The 24,406-nt window shown below is 39.3% G+C and overlaps 1 protein-coding gene across 3 annotated transcripts in view; it reads right to left on the bottom strand.

Moving 5' to 3' along the window:
• The window catches only part of LOC106088598 (uncharacterized), a 225,434-nt gene that overhangs the window by 69,978 nt on the left and 131,050 nt on the right, over positions 1-24,406 (bottom strand). For all 3 annotated transcript variants that reach the window (XM_059365136.1, XM_059365135.1, XM_059365137.1), the window contains exons 5-6: positions 18,134-18,692; positions 8,774-9,182 (exon numbers count right to left, since the gene is read on the bottom strand). In XM_059365136.1, coding sequence (XP_059221119.1) covers positions 8,774-9,182; positions 18,134-18,692 — 968 coding nt within the window. The remainder of the gene's footprint in view (positions 1-8,773; positions 9,183-18,133; positions 18,693-24,406) is intronic.

The following is a 24,406-nucleotide window of genomic DNA, read 5'->3' as shown; positions in this document are numbered from 1 at the left end:
CGGTCCAAAGGACCGATTCCCGTGGGTTGGTTTTTAAAGGCGCCAATAACTCGTCTTGTCATATCGAGCATGATAGCCACTCGAATTTGTGCAAGAGCCAGTGCCACCCGACCTCTCACCGAGACTCTCCACTCGATACCGCTGATTATCTGCTACTGCCGTTACAGCTACTCCGTATGGAGCATTCCACTGTCCGCAACCTGTGGACGCGCCCGGTGGCTCGCAGCTAAGCTTCTGGTGGCAGCAATAAAAACCACACAGATCGGACCTCAATGTTCCAGAGTATGTGGTGCTCACAACTATCCCGTGCCAGGACTGGCATTAGTGTCTCGCTAATGTCATTTTTGGCGTCCGCTCTTAAACCTATTCCAATCCAACCAGGTTTCCGTTCGTCGCCTTGATAATTACTCTATGGTATGACCTGCTCCTATCTTCTATCCATTCTCCCATCGCCTTAAGTCTCATAGCCGCAGTGGCTGTCTCATACTTAACCTGTATTTCTATGGGTGATCGGATATCTTGAATAGTCTCCAGGTTAACGTGGTTCTTATCGAACAATCTTTACCAGGACAAAATGATCCCTGAACCTGTTGTATTGTGCTTATGTTATGTTACATATAGGTCTGGCTATAAATGCCTCCCTGTGGTTTTGAGGTGGCTCGCAGCTAAGCTTCTGGTGACATCAATGAAAACCACACAGATCGGACCTCAATGTTCCAGAGTGTGTGGTGCTCACAACTATTCCGTGCCGGGACTGGTATTAGTGTCTTGCAAATGTCATTTTTGGCATCCGTTCTGAAACCTCTTCCAATCCACCCAGGTTTTTGTTCGTCGCCTTGATAATTTCTCGATGGTTTGAACTGCTCCTATCTTCTATCCATTCTCCCATCGCCTTAAGTCTCATAGCCGCAGTGGCTGTCTCATACTTAACCTGTATTTCTATGAGTGATCGGATATCTTGAATAGTCTCCAGGTGAACGTGGTTCTTATCGAACAATCTTTACCAGGACAACATGTTCCCTGAACCTGTTGTATTGTGCTTATGTTATGTTACTCATAGGAGTAGCTATAATTGCATCCTGTGGTTTTGAGGTGGCTCGCAGCTAAGCTTCTCGTGACAGCAATGAAAACCACACAGATCGTACCTCAATGTTCCAGAAAGTGTGGTGCTCACAGTTATCCCTTGCCAGGACAGGCTTTAGTGTCTCGCTAATGTCGTTTTTGGTATCCGCTCTTCCAATCCACCCAGGTTTCCGTTCGTCGTCTTGATAATACCTTGATGGTATGCCCTGCTCCTATCTTCTATCCATTCTCCCATCGCCTTAAGTCTCATAGCCGCAGTGGCTGTCTCATACTTAACCTGTATTTCTATGAGTGATCGGATATCTTGAATAGTCTCCAGGTGAACGTGGTTCTTATCGAACAATCTTTACCAGGACAACATGTTCCCTGAACCTGTTGTATTGTGCTTATGTTATGTTACTCATAGGAGTAGCTATAATTGCATCCTGTGGTTTTGAGGTGGCTCGCAGCTAAGCTTCTCGTGACAGCAATGAAAACCACACAGATCGTACCTCAATGTTCCAGAAAGTGTGGTGCTCACAGTTATCCCTTGCCAGGACAGGCTTTAGTGTCTCGCTAATGTCGTTTTTGGTATCCGCTCTTCCAATCCACCCAGGTTTCCGTTCGTCGTCTTGATAATACCTTGATGGTATGCCCTGCTCCTATCTTCTATCCATTCTCCCATCGCCTTAAGTCTCATAGCCGCAGTGGCTGTCTCATACTTAACCTGTATTTCTATGGGTGAATGGATATCTTGAATAGTATCCATGTTAACGTGGTTCTTATCGAACAATCTTTACCAGGACATCATGTTCCCTGAACCTGTTGTATTGTGCTTATGTTATGTTACTTATAGAAGTGGCTATAAATGCCTCCCTGTGGTTTTGAGGTGGCTCGCAGCTAAGCTTCTGGTGACATCAATGAAAACCACACAGATCGGACCTCAATGTTCCAGAGTGTGTGGTGCTCACAACTATTCCGTGCCGGGACTGGTATTAGTGTCTTGCAAATGTCATTTTTGGCATCCGTTCTGAAACCTCTTCCAATCCACCCAGGTTTTTGTTCGTCGCCTTGATAATTTCTCGATGGTTTGAACTGCTCCTATCTTCTATCCATTCTCACATCGCCTTAAGTCTCAGAGCCGCAGTGGCTGTCTCATACTTCATTTTTGTATTTCTATGGGTGATCGGATATCTTGAATAGTCTCCAGGTTAATGTGGTTCTTATCGAACAATCTTTACCAGGACAACATGTTTCCTGAACCTGTTGTATTGTGCTTATGTTATGTTAAGTGGCTATAAATGCCTCCCTGGGGTTTTGACAGAAAATGAAAACTACACAGATCGGACCTCAATGTTCCAGAAAGTGTGGTGCTCACAGCTATCCCGTGCCGGGACTAGCGTTATTGTCTCGCAAATGTCGTTTTTGGTATCCGCTCTGAAACCTCTTCCAATCCACCCAGGTTTCCGTTCGTCGTCTTGATAATTCCTCGATGTTATGACCAGCTCCCATCTTGTACACGTTCTCCCATCGCCTTAAGTCGCATAGCTGCAGTGGCTGTCTCATGCTTAATCTGCATGTCTATGTTACTCATAGGAGTAGCTGTAATTGCATCCCTGTGGTTTTGAGTAGAAAGGATGAAAGTCTTATAGGTCCATAGGCTTTTTGTGCCGCATAGTTTGTATTGGACATTTACACCACCCTTGCCTCCTGTCAGGCCTTAGGGGTATAAACACGCAATGAAATTATATGTGCAAAATTTCGAGACTAGCTTTACTTTTTCGAAAGTTAGCGTCTTATCAACAGAATGACGGAAGTACACACTGTCCTACATGGACCTAAAAAGTCATGCCGATCAAAAACACACTTACAATTTATGAGCTCTTAGATCAACATTTCGCGGAATAACTTGATTTGTATTCGTCCCTCTAGTATGGAAGCTATAAAAACAACCATCTATCTCGATAATATATCATGTTCTTATAAAATCTTACAATATTTCACACATCTAATCCCATCGGCCATTCATTTTGTGAATCCTTTCCATCAACAGGCATCTGGCGGACAGCTTTATCAAAATCTAAGCCGAGCGCAACACATAAACATTGTCCCTAATGAATGTGGCAGCAATATTTTATTTTTGCCAATTAATTCTAAATACAAATTACCATCCCACACCTTTCGACATGGAAACCCATGGATAGAAGGATAATGCGTATGTGTATAAGTCTATATGTGATTTGGGCAAAATCCTTGGTTTCTCTCGCTCTTTATGTGGGACATTTGTCGTTATATTAACATTGAATTATAATAGTCATTTTCGCTTAATTTGCTGTCTTATTTGCTTAAACAATGACAGTAAATCTGCCATTTATCACATCTGAATGAAAGACAATGATACGCACACACACACACACACATGCACAGATTCACATACATGGGTATGCAGTTGCCTTTACTTTGGGTAGATGTGTTGTGCTCAACAAATAAAATATTTCAAATATCCTTAATGTCAGAAGACCATACACAAAAACACGCACGTACACACACACATACACGTACACTTGACTAACAGGACCATTCACATCGCCGACACTCTTACTCGCATTTACACCATTGATAAATGATATGCTGGGAGTGGAGTAGCACAAATGTCGAACAAACAATACCCAATACATTTTTTACTAAAGGTCCTATAGCATTTGAACAAAGGTAAGTATCCTGTGACAGGATGAGCTAACGCAAAAAGAAAAAAGTAACAACTTCGGTTACAAACTCGACACACCTTTAAATGTGGATGTCGCACATAAAACGAGGGCAGCCACAAACGTTAGTGAAGATCTAAAATTGGACAAATGTTAGTAAAGACAATGGATAGGCTTAAATAGCAAGAGGAAATAAGTCTGAGGCGTATAAAAATGGTCTAGAAATAGATTTTCAGTCAGTTTTTGTTGGCCCATATCTTTAGATTGCATAAAGTCAGGTTACAGGGGCAGCCTACAGTTTAACTCACTAAGTTTTTGTCCATTGTGAGCAAAGTAGCGACAGATCTGACCCCCTAATGGTAATTTGTGATCGCTACCAATATAAAATATTCATATCTAAACCTACAAAGAATATCTGCTTTTGACTAGATATCTGGCACGATTTAGCAATGGTCGTATTCACCTGTCCGTCTTTCTGATTATAGCAATCAAGCAAAGTTTTCAGAAATAAAGCTAGTTAGCAGAAACTTGATGCAGATACGATTTTGTTGCCAGACAGGATAAGTACAATGACAACTTATATCATGTTACTCCCATATCGATAGATCTGCGGAATAAAACTTTTGGGTTCATAAGAGAGGTATATGTCATCTGATGCCTTGCTGCTTAACATATTAACCCTCTGGTTCTATCTCAGCATTCCTCTTATATTTGCCACTTAAACTTCAACAGCGACCCTCGCACACCTGTTATCTTCACATGTTGCAACAACCAAATACCTCAAATATCAGAAAGAATTGCGAGATTTGAAAGTAAGACAAAATTCGTTTTTATTAAAGTCACATCAAATGTCGAAGAAAATAACATGTGTTCGAATTGGCAATGAACAACAAAAGATCAAGGAGGACACTTTGAGGACACACAAAGATTTCAAATGTAAAGCATAACATTCTATGAACATTAACCTGACTTACGTCACACAATGAAACCCCTCAGTTCGGATGGATAAAAAAAAAAAGAAAGAAGAGGGAAAAAATCCAACTTATAGAGGTAGAAAATTTAAACTTTACACCATGTTATCCAACCAACACCCACGAAAGGAAGGGAGAAAATATCACCTCGAGTTCATCCGTACACATTTATGTCGCAGAAACAGGAAATACGCAAAAATCATTGTTTATCCTACACATCCAAGCTAAAGTTTTATGTAATGTTAAGTTCGATTAGATCGAAAAGTGAGTGCGCATATTAATTCCCCCCATACCACTTTGGACATACTCCTAAGTCAGTAATTGGCTTGTTGTACGCTCTAAATACTAGCACGATAGTACGGTCATTTAATGTTTGAAGATTGTTTCAAATGTTTACCGTGACTGCTCCTCAAATAGTCCATCCGCTTAGTCCAATTTTGGCATAATCTTTCCAACATTTCGAGTGGTATCTTACGAATAAATGCTTCAATATTGTCTTCCAATGCGTCAATTGAAGCGGGCTCTTCTGTATAGACATGAGCTTTAACATAGCCCCACAACAATAGTCTAAAGGCGTTGAATCGCACGAGCTAGGCGGCCAATCGACCGGTCCCGAACGTGCAATAAAAAGTTCACCGAACTTGCCTCTCAATAAGTCCATTGTTACGCGTGCTGTGTGACATGTGACACCGTTTTGTTGAAACCAAACGTCATACAAGTCAAGCTCTTGCATTTTGGGGAAAAAATGGATATCATCTCAAGGTAGCGCTCACCATTCACAGTTTCGATACGATTCGCATCATCTTTGAAGAAGTACGGTTCAATGATGCCACCAGCCCATAAACCGCACCAAACTGCAACTTTTTCTGGATGCATTGGTAGCTCTTGCAATGCTTTTGGCTGATCTTCACTTCTCCAAAAGCGACAATTCTGCTTATTTACGCACCCATTGAGCCAAAAATGAGCTTAGGCAAAATGGAAGATCCGCGCGATGAACTTTCTTAACAGAGCACGCATATTGATAATAAAATTAAATATTTTACAAGCGTTGTTTGTTTTTAAGCCGATTCATGGTTAAATAATAGACCAATCTGAAGATGTTTGGCAGTGATACAAAACACGAAACGTGCGTATATATATAGAGCTATATGCACCTCTCAACCGATCTGGGCCATATTGAATAGGGATATCGCTATACCAAATTTCCGCAAAATCGGAATATAAATGCTCCTTTTATGGACCCAAAACTCTAAACCGAGAGACGGGGCAGATATGGCAGCTATATCCACATTGAACAAGGATGTCGAGAGGCCTAATACAATTTATGTCCTAAATTTCAACGAAATCGGATAATAGTTATAGCTTTAATGAACTGCAGATGTAGCCTTAAAACTGCAGATCGGTCCATATGGGGGCTATATCAAGATAAAGTCCGATATAGCCCATCTTGCCTGCCTATGGACAAAAAAAATAATCTGTGCAAAGTTTCCGCTCCAAATCTCTATTTTTAAAGACTGTAGCATGACAAGCGGACGAACAGACGGACGGACTGACAGAGGGACAGACAGACGGACGCACATGGATAGATCGCCTTAGATCAAGAATATTTTTTAGGGTCGCAAATTGATATTTCGATGTGTTGCAAACGGAAAACCAAATGAATATACCCCAATATGTCAATCAGTGGAAATGGTGACATAGGTCTCGTAAGTAGCGATCTCCCGATATGACTCCTTAATATCAAAATAATTCAAATACAAACTCAGGTAATCAAACTATCAACCGATCTTGGATCTTGACTTCTTGAGCCTCCAAAGGGCGCAATTCTTATCCTATTTGGCTGCAACCTTGCACGAAGCGCTTGGACTTGACTACCAACAACTACGCCAAAAAGGGTCTAAACTAGTTCATAACCTGATATAGCTTCCATATGAACCGATCTAACGATTATAGCTAATGAGACCCTAGAGGGGGCAATTTTTATTTGAATTGTCTGAAATTTTACACAACGACTTCTACTATGGTCTCCAACATTCAGTTCAATCACAGTCCGAATCGTACGATAACTTGATATTAGCTCCAATATTATAGCAATTCTTTACTTTTATCATATGTTTGCCTAAAAAGAGATACTGGGAAAAGAACTCGACAAATACGATCTCTGATGGAGGGTATAAAAGAATCGGCCTGGCCGAACTTGATACGCTTTTACTTGTTTTATGATAAGTGGTGGTGTGGGGTAGGTTATAAAAGTGTAATATACGTTTGTACATTTGTTTGCAACGCTGAAAAGGTAAAAAGCTAGACCCATTGATAAGTATACCGATCTACCCAGAATCACTTTCCGATTCGATTTGGCCATGTCCGTCTGTGAGTCCATGTATTCTTGTAATCAAAGTGCAGGTCGTATTTGTTGTCCAATCATCACGAAATTTTTCACATATCACTTTTTTGCCCCAAGAAAGACCGCAATTGATTTTAATAAAAATCGGTTCAGATTTATATATAGCTCCCATACATATGTATCACCCGATTTACTCTAAAATGGCCGTTGTAACTAAAATTTTCAACCGATCTGCACAAAATTAGGCACTGATTGTTTTGTTACTGATCTTAACATATCTGCAAGATATCATCCAAATCGGTTCAGATAAAGATATAGATCCCATATATATGTATCGCCCGATTTCCACTTTAATGGACGAAGTAACTACAATTTGCAACCGATCATCACAAAATTTGTCACGGATTGTTTCGTTACTGATCTTACCATTCCTGCAAGATTGCATCCAAATCGGTTCAGGTCTAGATATAGCTCCCATATATATGTATCGCCCGATTTTCACTTAAATGGCCGTAGTAACTAGAATTTTCAACCGATCTGCACAAAATTTGGCACGGATTGTTTTGTTACTGATCTTAACCTATCTGCAAGATTTCACCAAAATCGGTTCAGATTTGGATATAGCTCTCATATATATATATCACCCGATTTCCACCTTAATGGCCTTAGTAACTTCAATTTTCAATGGATCTACACAAAAATTGACACGAATTGTTTTGTTACTGATCTTAACATATCTGCAAGATTTCATCAAAATCGGATCAGATTTAGACATACATTCCATATATATGTCTCGCCCGATTTGCACTTTAATGGCCGTAGTAACTACAATTATCAACCGATCTGCTCAAAATGTGGCACGGATTGTCTTGTTCTTATTTTAACATATCTGCAAGATTTCATCAAAATCGGTTCAGATTCATATATAGCTCCTATATATATATGTCTCGCCCGATTTGCACTTAAATGGCCGTAGTAACTAAAATTTTCAACCGATCCGCACAAAATTTAGCACGGATTTTCTTGTTACTGATCTTAACAGATCTGAAAGATTTCATGAATATCGGCTTTGTTTTGGATATAACTCTGATATATATTTATCGTCGAATTTTCACTTTTGTAGCCGAAATTACAACATCAATTTTCAAACGATCTGTTCGAAAAAACTCGGTTCAGATTTATATATAGCTTTCATTTACATATATCTATTGCCCGAATTTATAATGGTAGGGTAGGTGCAGGGTATTATATATACGGCTCCGCCCGACTTTTGCCTTTCCTTACTGGTTGCTCTTAATGATAAGACACAAAGTTAAAATCTATTAACCTACCATTTAAAATAAAAATATTTAATATCAAGGAAAATATCTTTCACCAAAGGATATGTTTCTTTAGGAAGTTAGGTATTAAGTTTGCTTATCTTTGGCTCAATTCTTTAAAATTAGGACAAACATTTTCTTAGTGTATGAAATACATTTAAAACACACTTTTTATGATTTTCAAACAAAATTTTTTAAATTGTTTTTTCTTACACATCTTGAAAACATAAAATTTTTTAAAACATTTGCTGAGTCTAAGTTTTCATCAGTCTCGTATGCATAAAATCAAGTGCACATTTACCCACTTATCCCCATATCAAGCATATTTGTCAACCCCCTTGACACTCGCTCTCTCGCATCCTTTCAACTTACCTCAGCAAAAAATATATCCAAAATATCATTTTGTCTGTTTCCTTGTAGTCGGGTGGGCAAATTTCCGGTGCATTTAGGGTAAACGTACATCGTTGCACCATACAATTGACTGTCTCATTGGACAGATGTGTCATATTGTGACGCCTGGCAATGCCACCGCAACGCAAATCCAATTCTTCCAAATCGGTGACATTGATTTGCATTTCCCATAGGCGTTTTTCACCAAAACGTTGCTTGATATCGGTCACCGTCTCATTGTCGTCCGGTTCGATTTCCATGCCCAATTGCTCGGAGGGTGGAGCCAAATCGGGATGCATCAACAACATGAAAAATGTTGAATCTGTGGCATTGGCATGTACCCAGCTAAAGGTGGTCGACTCGGTCGCATTGGTGTCCACATCTAATGATTCTGAAAAAAAAAAGAAAAACACAAATATAACCAGGAGGTTTGGGATAAAAATGACAGACATAAGCAAAAGACAGAAAAGAATCAGAAATCATAACGCATTACTTGAGGGTTCTGCATGATGTGCCATAAAAAGCACAAAATATGTCCTATGAATGTGAGTGTGGGCAATAAAAATAAATTCTCGATTTACTTTTCGAGAGTAGAAGAGCAGAAAGTGATTGTTTTTATACGACCGAGAGCAAAATTTTGTTGCTGTTCTTGCATAAAACAAAAAACAATAACATTTGTGGACAGAAACCAAATGTCATGTGAATTTCCAATTTGTTGGCCTTGTCGTTGCTTTTGTCACATATTCTGCCCCCAGGAGTGCCATGGCTGAATGCATGTTTATGACATGGCATTCCAGCTTATTTAATGTCAAATGAAATTTAATGTTGAAAATATTACATGGCAAAGGATTTGCAGGCAAAGTTACAAATATGCTGCAGGTAACAAATTTTGGGAAGCTTAGGGCATGTAAGCGCATGACCAGCTTGATGGACACTAAGTTAAAGATTTGTTTGAAGATTTGCTTGAAGGTTTATTTTTGCAAAATACGAATTTGCCTATGAACATTCCATTAAGGAACAGGGGCAAACTTCTCACACATCAATAAGTGCTGTTTAAGCTCAATGATAAGAGCCCTCATTTTAATAGCCAAGACCAAACGGCCAGCCGCAGTGCGATACCGTTTTTGGGAAGAAGTTTTTATATGGCTACCATACCAAATGGTACAGTGCCTCACAAATGTAGCCAGCATTAAGAGGGATAACCACCGCTGAAAATGTTTCTGATGTTCTAGCAAGGATTCGAACACAAGTGTTCAGTCTCATAGGCAAACATATCAACCTCAGCGCTACGGTGGCTTCCAGGGTCATTGTTAAGATTACTAAATTCTGACGACTTCTTGTAGAGAAATATCTCTGGTGAAACACATGCTGAAGATACACTCCGTGACGCGAACCCTAATACACTGTACAAGACCGTAGAGGATAGCCAATGTCTAAGAAAAACTAAAAAGTAGTTGAAAAACAACCCTCCACCATGGATCGCATTTGTCGAGTTTTTTAACGGGAACCCTAATACACTGTAAAGGACCGTAGAGGATAGCCAATGTCGAAGAAAAACTAAAAAGTAGTTGAAAAACAACCCTTCACCATGGATCGCATTTGTCGAGTTTTTTGCGCGGTATCTCTTTTTAGGCAAAAAAAGAACTACGGACAATTGAAGATATAACCAGTTATAGTCCGATTCGGACCATAAGTGAATTGTATGTTGAAGACCATAGTAGAAGCCATTGGGTAATATTTCAGTCCATTCGGATAAGTAGTGCGCCCTGTAGGGGCTCAAGAACCATATTCGGGAGATCGGTTTATATGGGAGCTGTATCAGGATAAATATCGATTAAGACCATATTGGACACGTATATTGAAGGTCATAGGAAAAACCGTTGTACAAAATGTAAGTAAAATCGGATGATAATTGCGCCCTCTAGAGGCTCAAGAAATCAAGATTTCAGATCGGTTAATATGGCAGCTATATCAGGTTATGTACCGATCTGAACCATATTTATCACAGTTGGTGAAAGTCATAACAAAATACTTCGTGCTAAATTTCAGCCAAATCTGATAAGAATTGCGCCCTCTAGTGGTTCAAAAAGTCAAGATCCAAGATCGGTTTATATGGCAGCTATATCAAGTTATGAACCGATTTGAACCATATTTAACACAGTTGTTGGAAGTCATAACAAATATCTTCATGCAAAATTTCAGCTAAATAGGGTAAGAATTGCGCCACCTGTTAGATCAAGAAGTCAAGATCCAAGATCGGTATATATGGCAGCTATATCAGGTTATGAACCGATTTGAAGCATACCTAGCACAATTGTTGGAAATCATAATAAAACACCTCATGCAAAATTTCATCCAAATCGGATGATAATTGCGCCCTCTAGTGGCTCAAGAAGTCAAAACCCAAGATTGGTGTACATGGCAGCTATATCAGGTTATAAACCGATTTGAACCATACTCAGTACAGTTGTTGAAAGTGATACCAAAACACTATGTGCAAAATTTCAGCCAAATCGGATAAGAATTACGCCATCTAGAGGCCCAAGAAGTCAAGACCCAAGATCGGTTTATATGGCAACTATATCAAAACATGGACCGACTTGGCCCATTTACAATCCGTCCGTCTGTCTGTCGAAAGCACGCTAACTTTCGAAGGAGTAAAGCAAGGCGCTTGAAATTTTGCACAAATACTTTCTACTAGTGTAGGTCGGTTGGGATTGCTAATGGGCCAAATCGGTCCATGTTTTGATATAGCTGCCATATAAACATATCTTGGGTCTTGACTTTTTCTCGTCCGATTTGACTGAAATTTTGCACATAATATTTGGGTACCACTTCCAACAACTGTGCTAAGTATGATTCAAATCGGTTCATGACCTGGTATAGCTGCCATATAAACCGATCTTGGATCTTGATTTCTTGAGCCGCTGGCTGAAATTTTGCATGAAGTGTTTTGTTATGACTTCCGATAACTGAGCTATGTATGGCGCAAATCGGTACATAACCTGATATAGCTGCCATATAAACCGATCTGGGATCTGGATTTCTTGAGCTTCTTGAGGGCGAAATTCTCATCCGATTTGACAGAAATTTAGTACAACGGCTTCTCGCATGAGCTTCAACATACGTGTCCAATATGGTCTGAATCGATCTATAGCTTGATACAGCTCCCATATAAACTGATCTCCCGACTTTGCTTCTTGAGCCCCTACAAGGCTTGCGCCTTCTGCGGCTTTTTATCTCAATGAACTGAAATATTACACAATGACTTCTACAATGTTCAGCATTAAATTCATTAATGGTCCGAATCGGACTATAACTTGGTGTAGCTCCGATAGCATAACAGTTCTTATTCACTATTCTTTGTTTGCCTAAAAAGAGCTACCGCGCAAAGGACTCGACAAATGCGGTCCATGACGGAGGGTATATATGATTCGGGCCGGCCCGGACTTAGCACGCTCTTACTTGTTATTTTCTATATCGGTCATCAAAACTTAAGCATAGGAAAACACCATATATAGGCGCAAAGCACAAACCGCAGTTGATCGTTTTTTTCGCATAAAAATGGGTTTGTCTTATCAGGTCCGAGTGCTGTAAGCATCAAAGTTTTTACTTTCTTCGACTTTGCAATTTTTTACATCCTCTATGACATAAGCAACCATATGCCTGGAATTACCACTAAAATACCTTAGACTAAAGGTCTTTGGTATATTCATAACGGCTTTCTTCTTTGCCACCTCCTTAAAAGAGAAAAACCTCCGTAAAGCTATTCTCACAAACCCTCTTTGGTCTTTAGGCGCGTGCTTATCTTTTAAGTCTATTTTGCGATTCGCTATTGCTTTCCAATATTTGACATTCTTCCTTTAAACTGTCAACCTCCTTTTGGGTGCAACAAATTGCTAATGCCAATTCCTTGTAAATGAGCCAAACCTCGTCACAACCATTGACAGTTTGAATATTTCATACATCAGCGACAATTTGAAATTTGGTGTCTTTTGCCTGACACTAAGGTATTACACATAGAAACCGTATTTGCCGCTGCTGTGCATACATGATGATGGCAAGGCATTTTGATAGCAGCATTAAGTAACAGGCTCGCATATAAGATGACCTCCTTCACAGACACGTATATCTCAACCTGATGCGCATTTCAAGGATTACCAAAAGATAGGCATACAAACGAATGCACAACATGAACAATGGCTGGGTTTTTTTATGCCCACCACTATGGAATGGGGGGATACTAATCTAGTCATTCCGTTTGTAACACCTTGAAATATTGATCTGCGATCTATATAGGGTATACATATCCTTGATTGTTTTGACATTTTAAGTCGATCTTGCAATGTCCGTCCATCAACATACAGGGTGGCTGATGAAAGCCGCTACCAAAAAAAAATGTAATAACTTTTTTTCTATTTAATAATAATAATTTAATAATTAATTTAATTAATTAATTAATTAATTTAATTAATAATAATTTAATAATTAATTTAATAATTTAATTTAACATGAATAAAAGAAAAATGTATTCCATACACCGAAAAAAAAATGTAGCAATATTCATCATTGTAGCAATATTCATCAGCCACCCTGTAGCAGTCGAAAGCGTAAAGATAGCCGCTGGAAATACTTATTGATGTAGGTCATTGGAGATTGCAAACGGGCCATATAGGTTCAGATTTGGATACACCTTCCACATAAAGTGGTCCTTTGAAATGACTTCTTGATCTCCTACAAGCTACATTTATTTTCTGATTGGACTGAAACCAGGAATTCGGTGCAGAGCGGAGTAAAGCGTGGAGCGAAGCGGAGCAGGACCATTTTTGTTGGAGCTGGAGCAACATTTTTTAAACCCGGAGCTGAGCGGGAGCAAAGCGGTATCCAATCCTAAAACCCGCTCCGCTCCAACAAAATAAAAATCTTTAACATACACATTTTTATACCCTCCACCCATAGTATGGAAGTATACTAATTTGGACATTCCGTTTGTAGCACATCGAAATATGCGTCTAAGACCCCACAAAGTATATATATTCTTGATCGTCATGACATTATTAGTCGATGTAGCCATGTCCGTCCGTCCGTCCGTCCGTCTGTCTGTCTATCGAAAGCACGCTAACTTTCGAATGAGTAAAGCTAGGCACTTGAAATTTTGCACAAATACTTTTTTTTAATATAGGTCGGTAAGGATTGCAAAGGAACCAAATCGGTCCATGTTTTGTTATAGCTGCCATACAAACGATATCGGATATTGACTCCTTGGGCCTCTAGAGGGCGCAATTCTTATCCGATTTTGCTGATATTTTGCACCAAGTGTTCTATTTTAACTTCCAACAACTCTGCCAATTATGGTTCAAATTGTTTCATAACCTGATATAGATCCCATATAAACCGATCTCGGATCTTGACTTCTTGAGCCTCTAGAGGGCGCAATAATTATCCGAGTCAGCTGACATTTTGCACGAAGTGTTTTGTTCTAACTTCTAAAAATTGCACCAAGTATGGTTCGAATAGCTTCATAACCTGATGTAGCTCCCATATAATCCGATCTTCGATCTAGAATTCGTGAGCCTCTAGATGGCGCAATTATTATCCTATTAGGCTGAAATTTTGCATGAAGTGTTTTGATTTGATCGTCAACAACTGCGTCATGTATGGTTTAAACCGGTTCACAACCTGATATAGCTTCAATATAAACCAATCTCCCGATTGTACTTCTCTAGCCTCCATAGGGAGAAATTTTTATCCGATTTGGCTGATATTTTGCATAACGACATTTTGTATGACCTTTAACATACGTGTCAAATATGGTCGGTATCGGTTCATAACCTGATATAGCTCTCATATAAGCAGATCTCCCAATTTTATTTCTTGAGCCACAATGGGGCGCAATTCTTACCCGATTTGGCTGAAATTTTTCGCAATGAATTGCACTCCAACATTCAAATCAAATATGGCCCCAATCGGTTCATAACTTGATATAGCTGAAGTAGCATAGCTGGCAAAATATCGATACTATCGCTATTGAATTTTTTGACTGAACATCCATTGAATTTTTCCGATGGATACTATAGCAAAAGTTACATTTTTGCAAAACTAAACAAAAATGAGCAATCCGACTCTGAATGTATCCTTTATGATACATTGCGACTATAGAAGGCGCAATTTTCATCCGATTAGACTAACATTTTGTGCAATAATTTCTCTCATGACTTCCACCTGACTTTATTAACATTGGTTGTATTTGGTCTGTGCATTGATATTGCTGCTATATGTCAAGAATCAGGAGATCGATCTCATGATTTATACATCTCCTTATCGTTTGAAATATAGGTAATGGGATATTAACGATAACGATACTATCGATATTTATTACTAAAACTTTTGAAAATATGGGTGACCACCATAAATAACCAATAGGAGGGAGGGATTTGCACCCGTCTGCATTTGATGTTATAATACTTTTAAGGGGCAAGAATCCGAATCAATTATGGAGAAGGGTCGAAAGGGATCTCAATTTTAGACCCAGAGAAGACTGAAGTATGCCTGTTCAAGAGAAGACGAATTTGACCCACAACGTTGATATATGACAAGGTCAAATACTTAGGAGTGATCTTGGATAGGAAACTTAATTGGAAGTGTCACATTCAGTAGCGTACTGAGAAAGCTCACAGATATTGTGCACTATGTAGACGGGCCTTAGGCTCGAAATGGGGCCTGATTCCGAGGATAGTCCACTGGTTCTACAGGAGCGCGATTAGTCCAGTATTTACTTACGCCTCAGTAGTTTGGTGGACTGCTATGGAGAAAAAGTGCAACATAAGGACCACACAACAAGTTCACGAAACATGTTGTCTTGGCATAGGCCACTAGAGCACTGGAGTCTATTCTAGATATCCGACCCATTGATATACAGATTAAGTGTGAGGTAGTCACTGCGGGTATGAGACTTAAGGCGATGGGAGAATGGATTGAGGATGGGAGAAGCTCATACGATCTCGGTATAGTCCAGGCGGTAAGGTCACTAACAGTCTTGCAGTGTAGAAAGGAGATTTAGGCCTTCTCTGAGGATGGCACCATACGCATCGTTTATGTGCCGGGCCACAGCGGAGTAAGGGGAAATGAAAGGGCACACGATTTGGCAGCGAAGACCAGAGGACTGCCGTCAATAAATTTGGTAAACCTGTCAGGGCGACGTAGTCCGAGTTAAGTGCATAGTTGACGAGCGCACATGTAACGGTGTGAAACAGCGAAACGGCCGGTAGGAGATCAGTACAGCTTATGGTATTATAACGGGGCACATAGGACTACGAGCTCACTTATGCAAAATCGGTGTGGCAAGCATGTGTAGGGCTTGTGGGGAAGGTATTGGGACGTTGAAGCATCTCTCATATCATTAACTGGCTTTGGCGACCATGACATGAACCAACTTAGCAGCGTGATATGAGAAACAAATTGGGGGATTTTGTAAGTAGCACGGAATTCCTGACTTAGGTTTTCTTTTTCGAAGTTACTAAAAAAAATACAAATTTTGCACATGAACATTTCACTAAGGAACAGGGGCAAACTTCTCATATATCAATGAGTGCAGTCCGATTCAAGTTCAATGATAAGGGGCCTCCATTTTATAGCCGAGTCCGAACGGCATGCCGCAGTGCGAAACCTCTTTGGAGAGAAGTTTTACAAGGCATAGTACATTACAAATTTGCCAGCATTAGGAGGGGAAAACCACCACTGAAAATTTTTTCTTATAGTCTCGCCAGGACTGGAACCCAGGCGTTCAGCGTCATAGACGGACATGCTAACCTCTGCGCTACGGTTTTTCGAAGTTACTTTTAAAAATTTGGAGCGCACAACAAGCCGATTACTGGCTTAGGTATATGTCCATAGTGGCTTCAACTTGACCTAAATTATCGCTATCCGTTCTCATATGGCACATTTTTTACTAGCTTTTTTCGATTCTATCCCCATGTGCGTCAGTGCCCTAACGTATTCTAAAGATATTTCTGACGCTTTTTCCCTTAAAAAGTTTCGAATTGTAAGACAAATTAACGTCTAGATCTTTTGGTGTTACTCCTAAAGTTACAAGCAGTCACTTGTAGGCTCTCAGATTGATAAGGAATTTGTACCGGTTTAAACCTAGATGCTCAATATTAGAATTTCTGGCTCTTTGAAATCCACACTGAAGACGCCTGACATTCGTCCACATTATCTCTAGCTTACTGCTCCAATATTTCAAGCCCACCAAGGAGCACCGCACTCATCTCACTCACCTTTGCAACCGGCCCATATATGATCTGTGTGTTCTGAAGGCAATGCTGATGCTGTTTCTCCGTACATTTAGGCACAATTGTCTCGGTGAATGTCTTGATCTTGCTGTAATCCTTGTCCGTCTATCCCTGGTAGTGACAACCTTCAGAGGAATATGGTCTGTTTTATCCCATTCGTCTAACACATTCTACCTCGACTGGGAAGCAGTAAATGCTGCTTCGTTACATCAAAGTCACTAATGTCTATACTTGAGAAGTAAGTTAGGCTTACGTCCTAAATATCTTTGCTTAAAATCTCCGCATAATTGTTTTTCCAATAATAGTACAAAAAGACTACTATTAAACAAGTAAAAGTGTGCCCAGTTCGGCCGGGTCGAATCTTATATACCCTCCACCATGGATTGCATTTTTTAAGTTCTTTGCTCGATATCTCTTTATAGGCATATAAAGAATAATGGATAAGAATTTCTATGCTATTGGAGCTATATTAGGTTGTGGACCAATAGGGGCTCAAGAAGTAAAATCAGGTTATGGACCGATTCAGACCATATTTGACACGTATGTTGAAGGTCATAGAACAAGTCGTTGTGCAAATTTCAGCCAAATCATGCAAGAAGTGCAATCGGAAGATCGTGGCGGCTACATCAGGCTTAAGTATATTGTATATTGGAGGTCATACAAGAAGTCGTAGTACAAAATTTCAACCAAATCGGATAAGAATTACATTTCTAGAGGGTCAAGAAGTATAATTAGGAGATCATTTCATATGGAAGCTATATCAGAATATGGACCATTTACAATCTCAACCGGCCTACATTTATAAGAAGTAATTGTGTAAAATTTCAAGCAACTGGCTCTACTCCTTCGAAAATTTGCGTGCTTCTTTTCGTGCGGACTAAATCAACTTCAAATATCATGCCGGTGAAGAGCATATACTTTATAAGTTCTCAGCCCAATATTTCGATGTGTTACTAACGCAATGACAAAGTTATTTAACCTCCATCCTATGTTGGAGGGTATAAAAAAAGACACGAAGAAAAGACATTCAATACGAGTGAGTAGTACTTACCATTCCAATCCTGACGCTCCAACATAGACATGGAGGATAAAGATGTCACTACGGGCGGGAACATTGTCGCTGACATATTAAGTACATCTTGGAATATACTTCGGCCGGTGGTGGTGGTGGTTGTAGTATTGCCTTCAGGCATTGTTGCTGCTGCAGCTGCTACTATTGCTGCTGTTGTTGTTGATATTGTTCTAGGGGCTGTCGTTGTTATTGGTACTCGTGTTGTTGTTGTTGTTGTAGATGATAATGATGACGTTGTTGCTGATGATGATGATGATGGTGTGATTGAAGCTAAAGAAGGCATGGAAGTTGTTGACATATAACTTTCTGCCTTTGTCGACGCCGAATCGGATGATGACGATGAAGACGACGACAATGGCGATGGCGACAACATCGACCCTGTTGACGTTGATGGCGTGTAATACTCTGGTGATGGGCTAAATAAGTTTGATGCGGATGATGGTTCCTGCAGCAAACAGTAGTCCGTGCATTGACTTACAGCCAATTTAAGTTCATGTTCCTCTGGGCATTCACGACTGGGACAGGGTGACCACCATACCTTCAAAAACAAAGAGAAAACACAAACATCCGTTAAAAATGGGCAAAAAGTCCAAAAAAGAGCAAACACAAGCAACATTTTGAAAGAAAAGAAAATATCTCAGCAAGTCAGTTGTGAGCAAACAAGTAAAAGTTGATGTTTGCGAAAAGTTTTTAAATATCCGTACGTTGAGAGGTGCAAATGGTGTGGGCGACATTTTCATAACGCAGAAATCATGGAAATATTACACACACAAAATGAACTTCGTAATCGGATGTCAATTACCTTCCAGAATCACTTTACAAGACGAGGGCTTTAGGCCACTAAAGTAAAAAAAGGAAAATTTAAAATAAAAAAGGACTCCTTTAAATATGCCAGTGCTAATATTTTATAAGGAGTTTTTCTGAATATTTTATTCGCTGGTTGACACATTCAACTTTAGTTTAGTGAATAAAAAATCAATAAGGACTCATTTTTAAGTCATATGAATCGCATAAAATTCGATTTTTTATTAATTATGAATTTTCAATTTAAAACCCAGTAAGGAAAAGTAAAAGTCGGGCTGTGCCGACTTTATAATACCCTACACCTACACTATAGGTACAAAGTGGGAGCTATATCTAATTCTGAACCAATTTTGATGCACCTCGGAGCATGTTTTCAGATGGGTTATTAAACAATCCGTATTAAATTTCGAGCAAATATGTTCAAACAGTAATAAATACGGCGGACAAATGACAACATTATTACAAATCTGACGAACATATATATGGGAGCTATATTTAAATCTGAAACGATTTCTAGCAAACTTCTTAGATACTTGTGGTAGTCGTCGGGGGAAGCGCAGTACACAATGTTGACAACATTGGTCAATACATGCGGTTGCAGTGACTGTATGAGTAAAAATCGCGCGATATATTGGGTTGCCTAAAAAGTAATTGCGGATTTTTTGAAAGAAAGTAAATGCATTTTTAATAAAGCTTAGAATGAACTTTAATCAAATATACTTTTTTTCTAAAGAAAGCTAAAAGTAACAGCTGATAACTGACAGAAGAAAGAATGCAATTACAGAGTCACAAGCTGTAAAAAAATTTGTCAACGCCGACTATATGAAAAATCCGCAATTACTTTTTGGGCAACCCAATATATATATATATATGATAGCTATATTTAAATCTGAACCGATGTCTACGAAATTCAACAGCAATATCGAGAGTCATTAGAAAATCTTTCCGACGAATTTCTAGAAAATCGGTTAACAAATGAGCGTTTATTACAATATTTCTAAAAATGGGACGAACATATACACGGGAGCTATATCTAAATCTGAACCGATTTCGAGCAAACTAGATATTGTGGAAGTCGTCGAGGAAAGCGTTGTAAAAAATGTTGGGAAGGTTGGTCAATAAATCCGCTTGCAGTGGCTCTAGCAGTGAAAATCGGGCGATATTTATACACCTCTTATTTTATCTGAGGCCTATGCTGGCGACGTCAGGAAAAAATTCATGTATGGGGGTACTGGTACGGCCTTTCAGATATTTCCCCCCAATGTGGATTTCATATAGGTGCTCTACTCCCAAACTTCTTTCATTTGAGCCTTATATTGATATGGTCGGTAAATAAGTCCGGTATGGGTTTTTTTGGGGTATGGTGCACTAAATTCGTGCTCTAGTTTCAAATACCTTTCATTTCAGCCAAATATTGTAAATTTTCATTCCGCCACCCCTTACGTAGGTTAGCTTAGGTTGAAAAGAGGGTGCAGATATTAATTCGCCCCATGCCACTATGGACATACACCTGAGCCAGTATTGGGCTTGTTATGAGCTCTAAAAACTATAAAGTAACCTCTAAAAAGACAATTTTAAGTTAGGAATTCCGTGCTACTTACAAAATCCTTAATTGTTTTCAATACCACTCCCCAAAGTTGGTTCATGTCTGGTATTGTGTCCCCACCTATGTGCCGGTATCTGTTAGACACGAAAACCGGCCAGTGGCAAAGGAAATACTCCAACGTCTCATCATCTTCCCCGCATGCCATACACATGCTATCACTTACCGATCCAATTTTACATAAATGAGCTCGTAGTCCTATGTGCACCGTTATGATACCAATAGCTATACTGACATCCTTCTTACTTCCTTTCAGTAATAGCCACGTCTTCTCATGATCAGGATCCTCCCACAGGATTTATGCCGTCCTACCGACCGTTTCGCTGTTCCACAATGATGCATGCGCATTCGTCGCCCACTCCCTTAACTCGGACTGCGTCGACCCGAAAGGCTTCGGGTTAGCCAAGTTTATTGACGGCAGTCCTCTGGCCTTCACCGCCAAATCGTCTGCCCTTTCATTTTCTCTTACTCCGTTATGGCCCGGCACCCAAATGATGCGGATTTTCCCATCCTCAGAGAAGACATTAATCTCCTTCTTTCACTGCAAGACCCTCAGACCCCCTTAAGTAAGTATAACAAGTTTCTATTTTTGAGTTATTAAAAACAAAAAAATTTCCCGTAAATCACCCCACCCATCTCCGATTTCTGGCATTTTTGAAAATAGGGTAAGGGAAGGTTCCGCCCATTAAAGTTTGGATGTTAGATCTTGCTTTTGATGGTGAATTAAAGTAGCCAAACCCTTTGCCCCGAAAGTGGACATAAAATTCATACTCCACTGCCAAAAACCACATTTGAGCTACATATTGCTATAGCAGGTATGTATATGTGGTTCAGGGGCAATGTATGAGATGAGTCGTCCCTGAAACACTTGGCTTTAAAACAGATATCATATTTGAGCCCCCTTTTTGCCATAATATACCAATATGTCCAGTTTGAGGGGTATGTGGGGTGGGGCGTCCACCCGCTCACGTAGCCCTTAAAAATATCAGCATCGCGCTCTTATGTTAAATTTCATTTAATTGATGCGTAATTGCAATTGGTTCGGGGGGAGTAGCACGGAATTCCTAATCTTGATATAGCCCCCATATAGACCGATCCGCCGACTTGGGGTCTTAGGCCCATAAAAGCCACATTTATTATCCGATTTTGCTGAAATTTGGGACAGTGAGTTATGTTAGGCCCTTCGACATCCTTCGTCAATTTGGCTCAGAACGGTCCAGATTTGTATAAAGCTGTCATATAGACCAATCCGCCGATTTAGGGTTTTAGGCCCATAAAAGCCACATTTATTATCTGATTTAGCTGAAATTTTGAAACAGTGAATTGTGTTAGGCTCTTCGAAATTTATCTACAACTTGGCCCAAATCGGTCCAGATTTGGATATAGCTGTCATATAGACCGACATCTCAATTTAAAGTCTTGGCTTCATAAAAGGCGCATTTATAATCCGATTTCACTGAAATTTGACACAGTGACTTATGTTAGGCTTTCGACATCTGCGTTGTATATGGTTCAGATCGGTTTATTTTTAGATATAGCTACTAAAAAGACCAATATTTTGTTATACACAATTGAATCTACAACAAGCAGCTACAAAGCGTAGCACCCTTTTCAGACATTCATTTCATAGCCTGAACAGTGATCTTTCTTACACCGTTTAAATCATTCACTTATCTTAATTGGTTCAAAAGATACGATTTTTGCCCCAAAAAAATTGAAATTCTGCCACTGTGCGACGTCTTCATTTCGTTCATGCCGAGTTGATATGATGCCATGTCAAACATTTTGGTTACAATCTTAAAGATTTTCTTTGCAATTTTAAGCATCAATGCAAATGTATGAGATTTTCCATAAACTTTACTTACCTACAACAAAGTTTGCTTAATTAAATTTTCTTTTACACAAGCAAGCACACAAGATTTACATATGCATTTTTATTTATGTAAACTATCAAAATCTCATTTAATGTTTTCTCTTCTACGTCCATTCAATTTTTTTGAAATGAAGCAATAAACGAAAGGATAAACAAAATATTAAAATATGTATATTCGTTTTTTTTTTATTATTTCATTTTTTATACAATGTGTTGGCAAAATTGAATTTTCAAGAACAGCATATAAGAAGGGGACACCTTATTTACACGGTGAAAATTTGCATTGGTTTTCGTGAAGAGCAATTTTTATCCCTTCACAGTAGGTGGGATGTTATATTAATAACAATCTTATATAGAAACTAGCCTTCTGAGAGATGGCTTGTATGTCAGATGAGAATAGTAATCTTTCCTTAATTGAATATGCGATTCTCATCTGAGATATCTTTACTATTCGCCGTAAGCCAATTTAATCTGGAATGAAGTTTACCACAAGAATCCTAGCCTCCCAACTAGCAAAAAACAATCAGACAACTAAAAAGGCATTAAGTTCGGCCGGGCCGAACTTTGGATACCCACCACCTCGGGTATATATGTAAATCCACTTTCGTCACAATCCGGTGAAAATGGGATAACTCCAATTCGACACAGATATTATTTACACGGTGAAAAATTTGCATTGGTTTTCGTGTAGAGCAATTTTTATCCCTTCACAGTAGGTGGGATGTTATATTAATAACAATCTTATATAGAAACTAGCCTTCTGAGAGATGGCTTGTATGTCAGATGAGAATAGTAATCTTTCCTTAATTGAATATGCGATTCTCATCTGAGATATCTTTACTATTCGCCGTAAGCCAATTTAATCTGGAATGAAGTTTACCACAAGAATCCTAGCCTCCCAACTAGCAAAAAACAATCAGACAAGTAAAAAGGCATTAAGTTCGGCCGGGCCGAACTTTGGATACCCTCCACCTCGGGTATATATGTAAATCCACTTTCGTCACAATCCGGTGAAAATGGGATAACTCCAATTCGACACTCCAATTCAATCCCATGGCAGCCGGTTGTATGTACCGGATTGACCCGATGAATTCCTTCATCGGCAAGGGCTGCCGCCTCAGTGTACCACACTCTGCTACTACTACAGATATTGAGTGGTCTAATATATATGTCACTATTGTAGAACAAAACATTGGTCTTTTTGGCAGATATATCCAATTATAAACTGAGATGAACCATATAAAGGTCGGATATCGTGAGGCTCAGAAAAACTCACTGTTTCAAATTTTACCGAAATCGGTTAAAAAATAAAGCTTTTATGGGCTTCAGACCCCTTAGCGGCAGATCGGTCTATATGGCAACTATATCTAAATATGGTCCTATCTGAACCATATTTGGGTCGAATGCTGGGAGGCTTAGAACTACGCACTATTCCAAATTTCAGTAAATTCGAATAAAAATAAAGCTTTTATGGGCTTCAGACCCTTTATCGGGAGATCAGTCTATATGGCAGCTATATCTAAATATAGTCCGATCAGAACCATATTTAGGTCGTATATTGGGAGGTCTTAACCTACTCACTATTTCAAATTTTACCGAAATCGGTTAAAAAATAAAGCTTTTATGGGCTTCAGACCCTTTATCGGCAGATCGGTCTATATAGCAGCTATATCCAAACATAGTCCGATCTGAACCATATTTAGGTCAGATTTCGGGAGGTCTTAACCTACTCACTATTTCAAATTTTACCGAAATCGGTTAAAAAATAAAGATTTTATGGGCTTCAGACCCCTTATCGGTAGATCGGTATATATGGCAGCTATATCTAAATATAGTCCGATCTGTAACATTTTTGGGTCGGATGTTGGGAGGCATTGAACTACGCACTATTCCAAATTTCAACGAATTCGGATAAAAAAAAAAACTTTTATGGCCTTCGGTACGACATTTATCGGGAGATCGGTCTATATGG

Source organism: Stomoxys calcitrans, chromosome 3 (assembly GCF_963082655.1).
Source record: "Stomoxys calcitrans chromosome 3, idStoCalc2.1, whole genome shotgun sequence".
NCBI classification, from domain to species: Eukaryota; Metazoa; Arthropoda; class Insecta; order Diptera; family Muscidae; genus Stomoxys; species Stomoxys calcitrans.
Note: the sequence above shows the minus strand (reverse complement) of the source record. Positions and strands in the feature narration are given on the sequence as shown.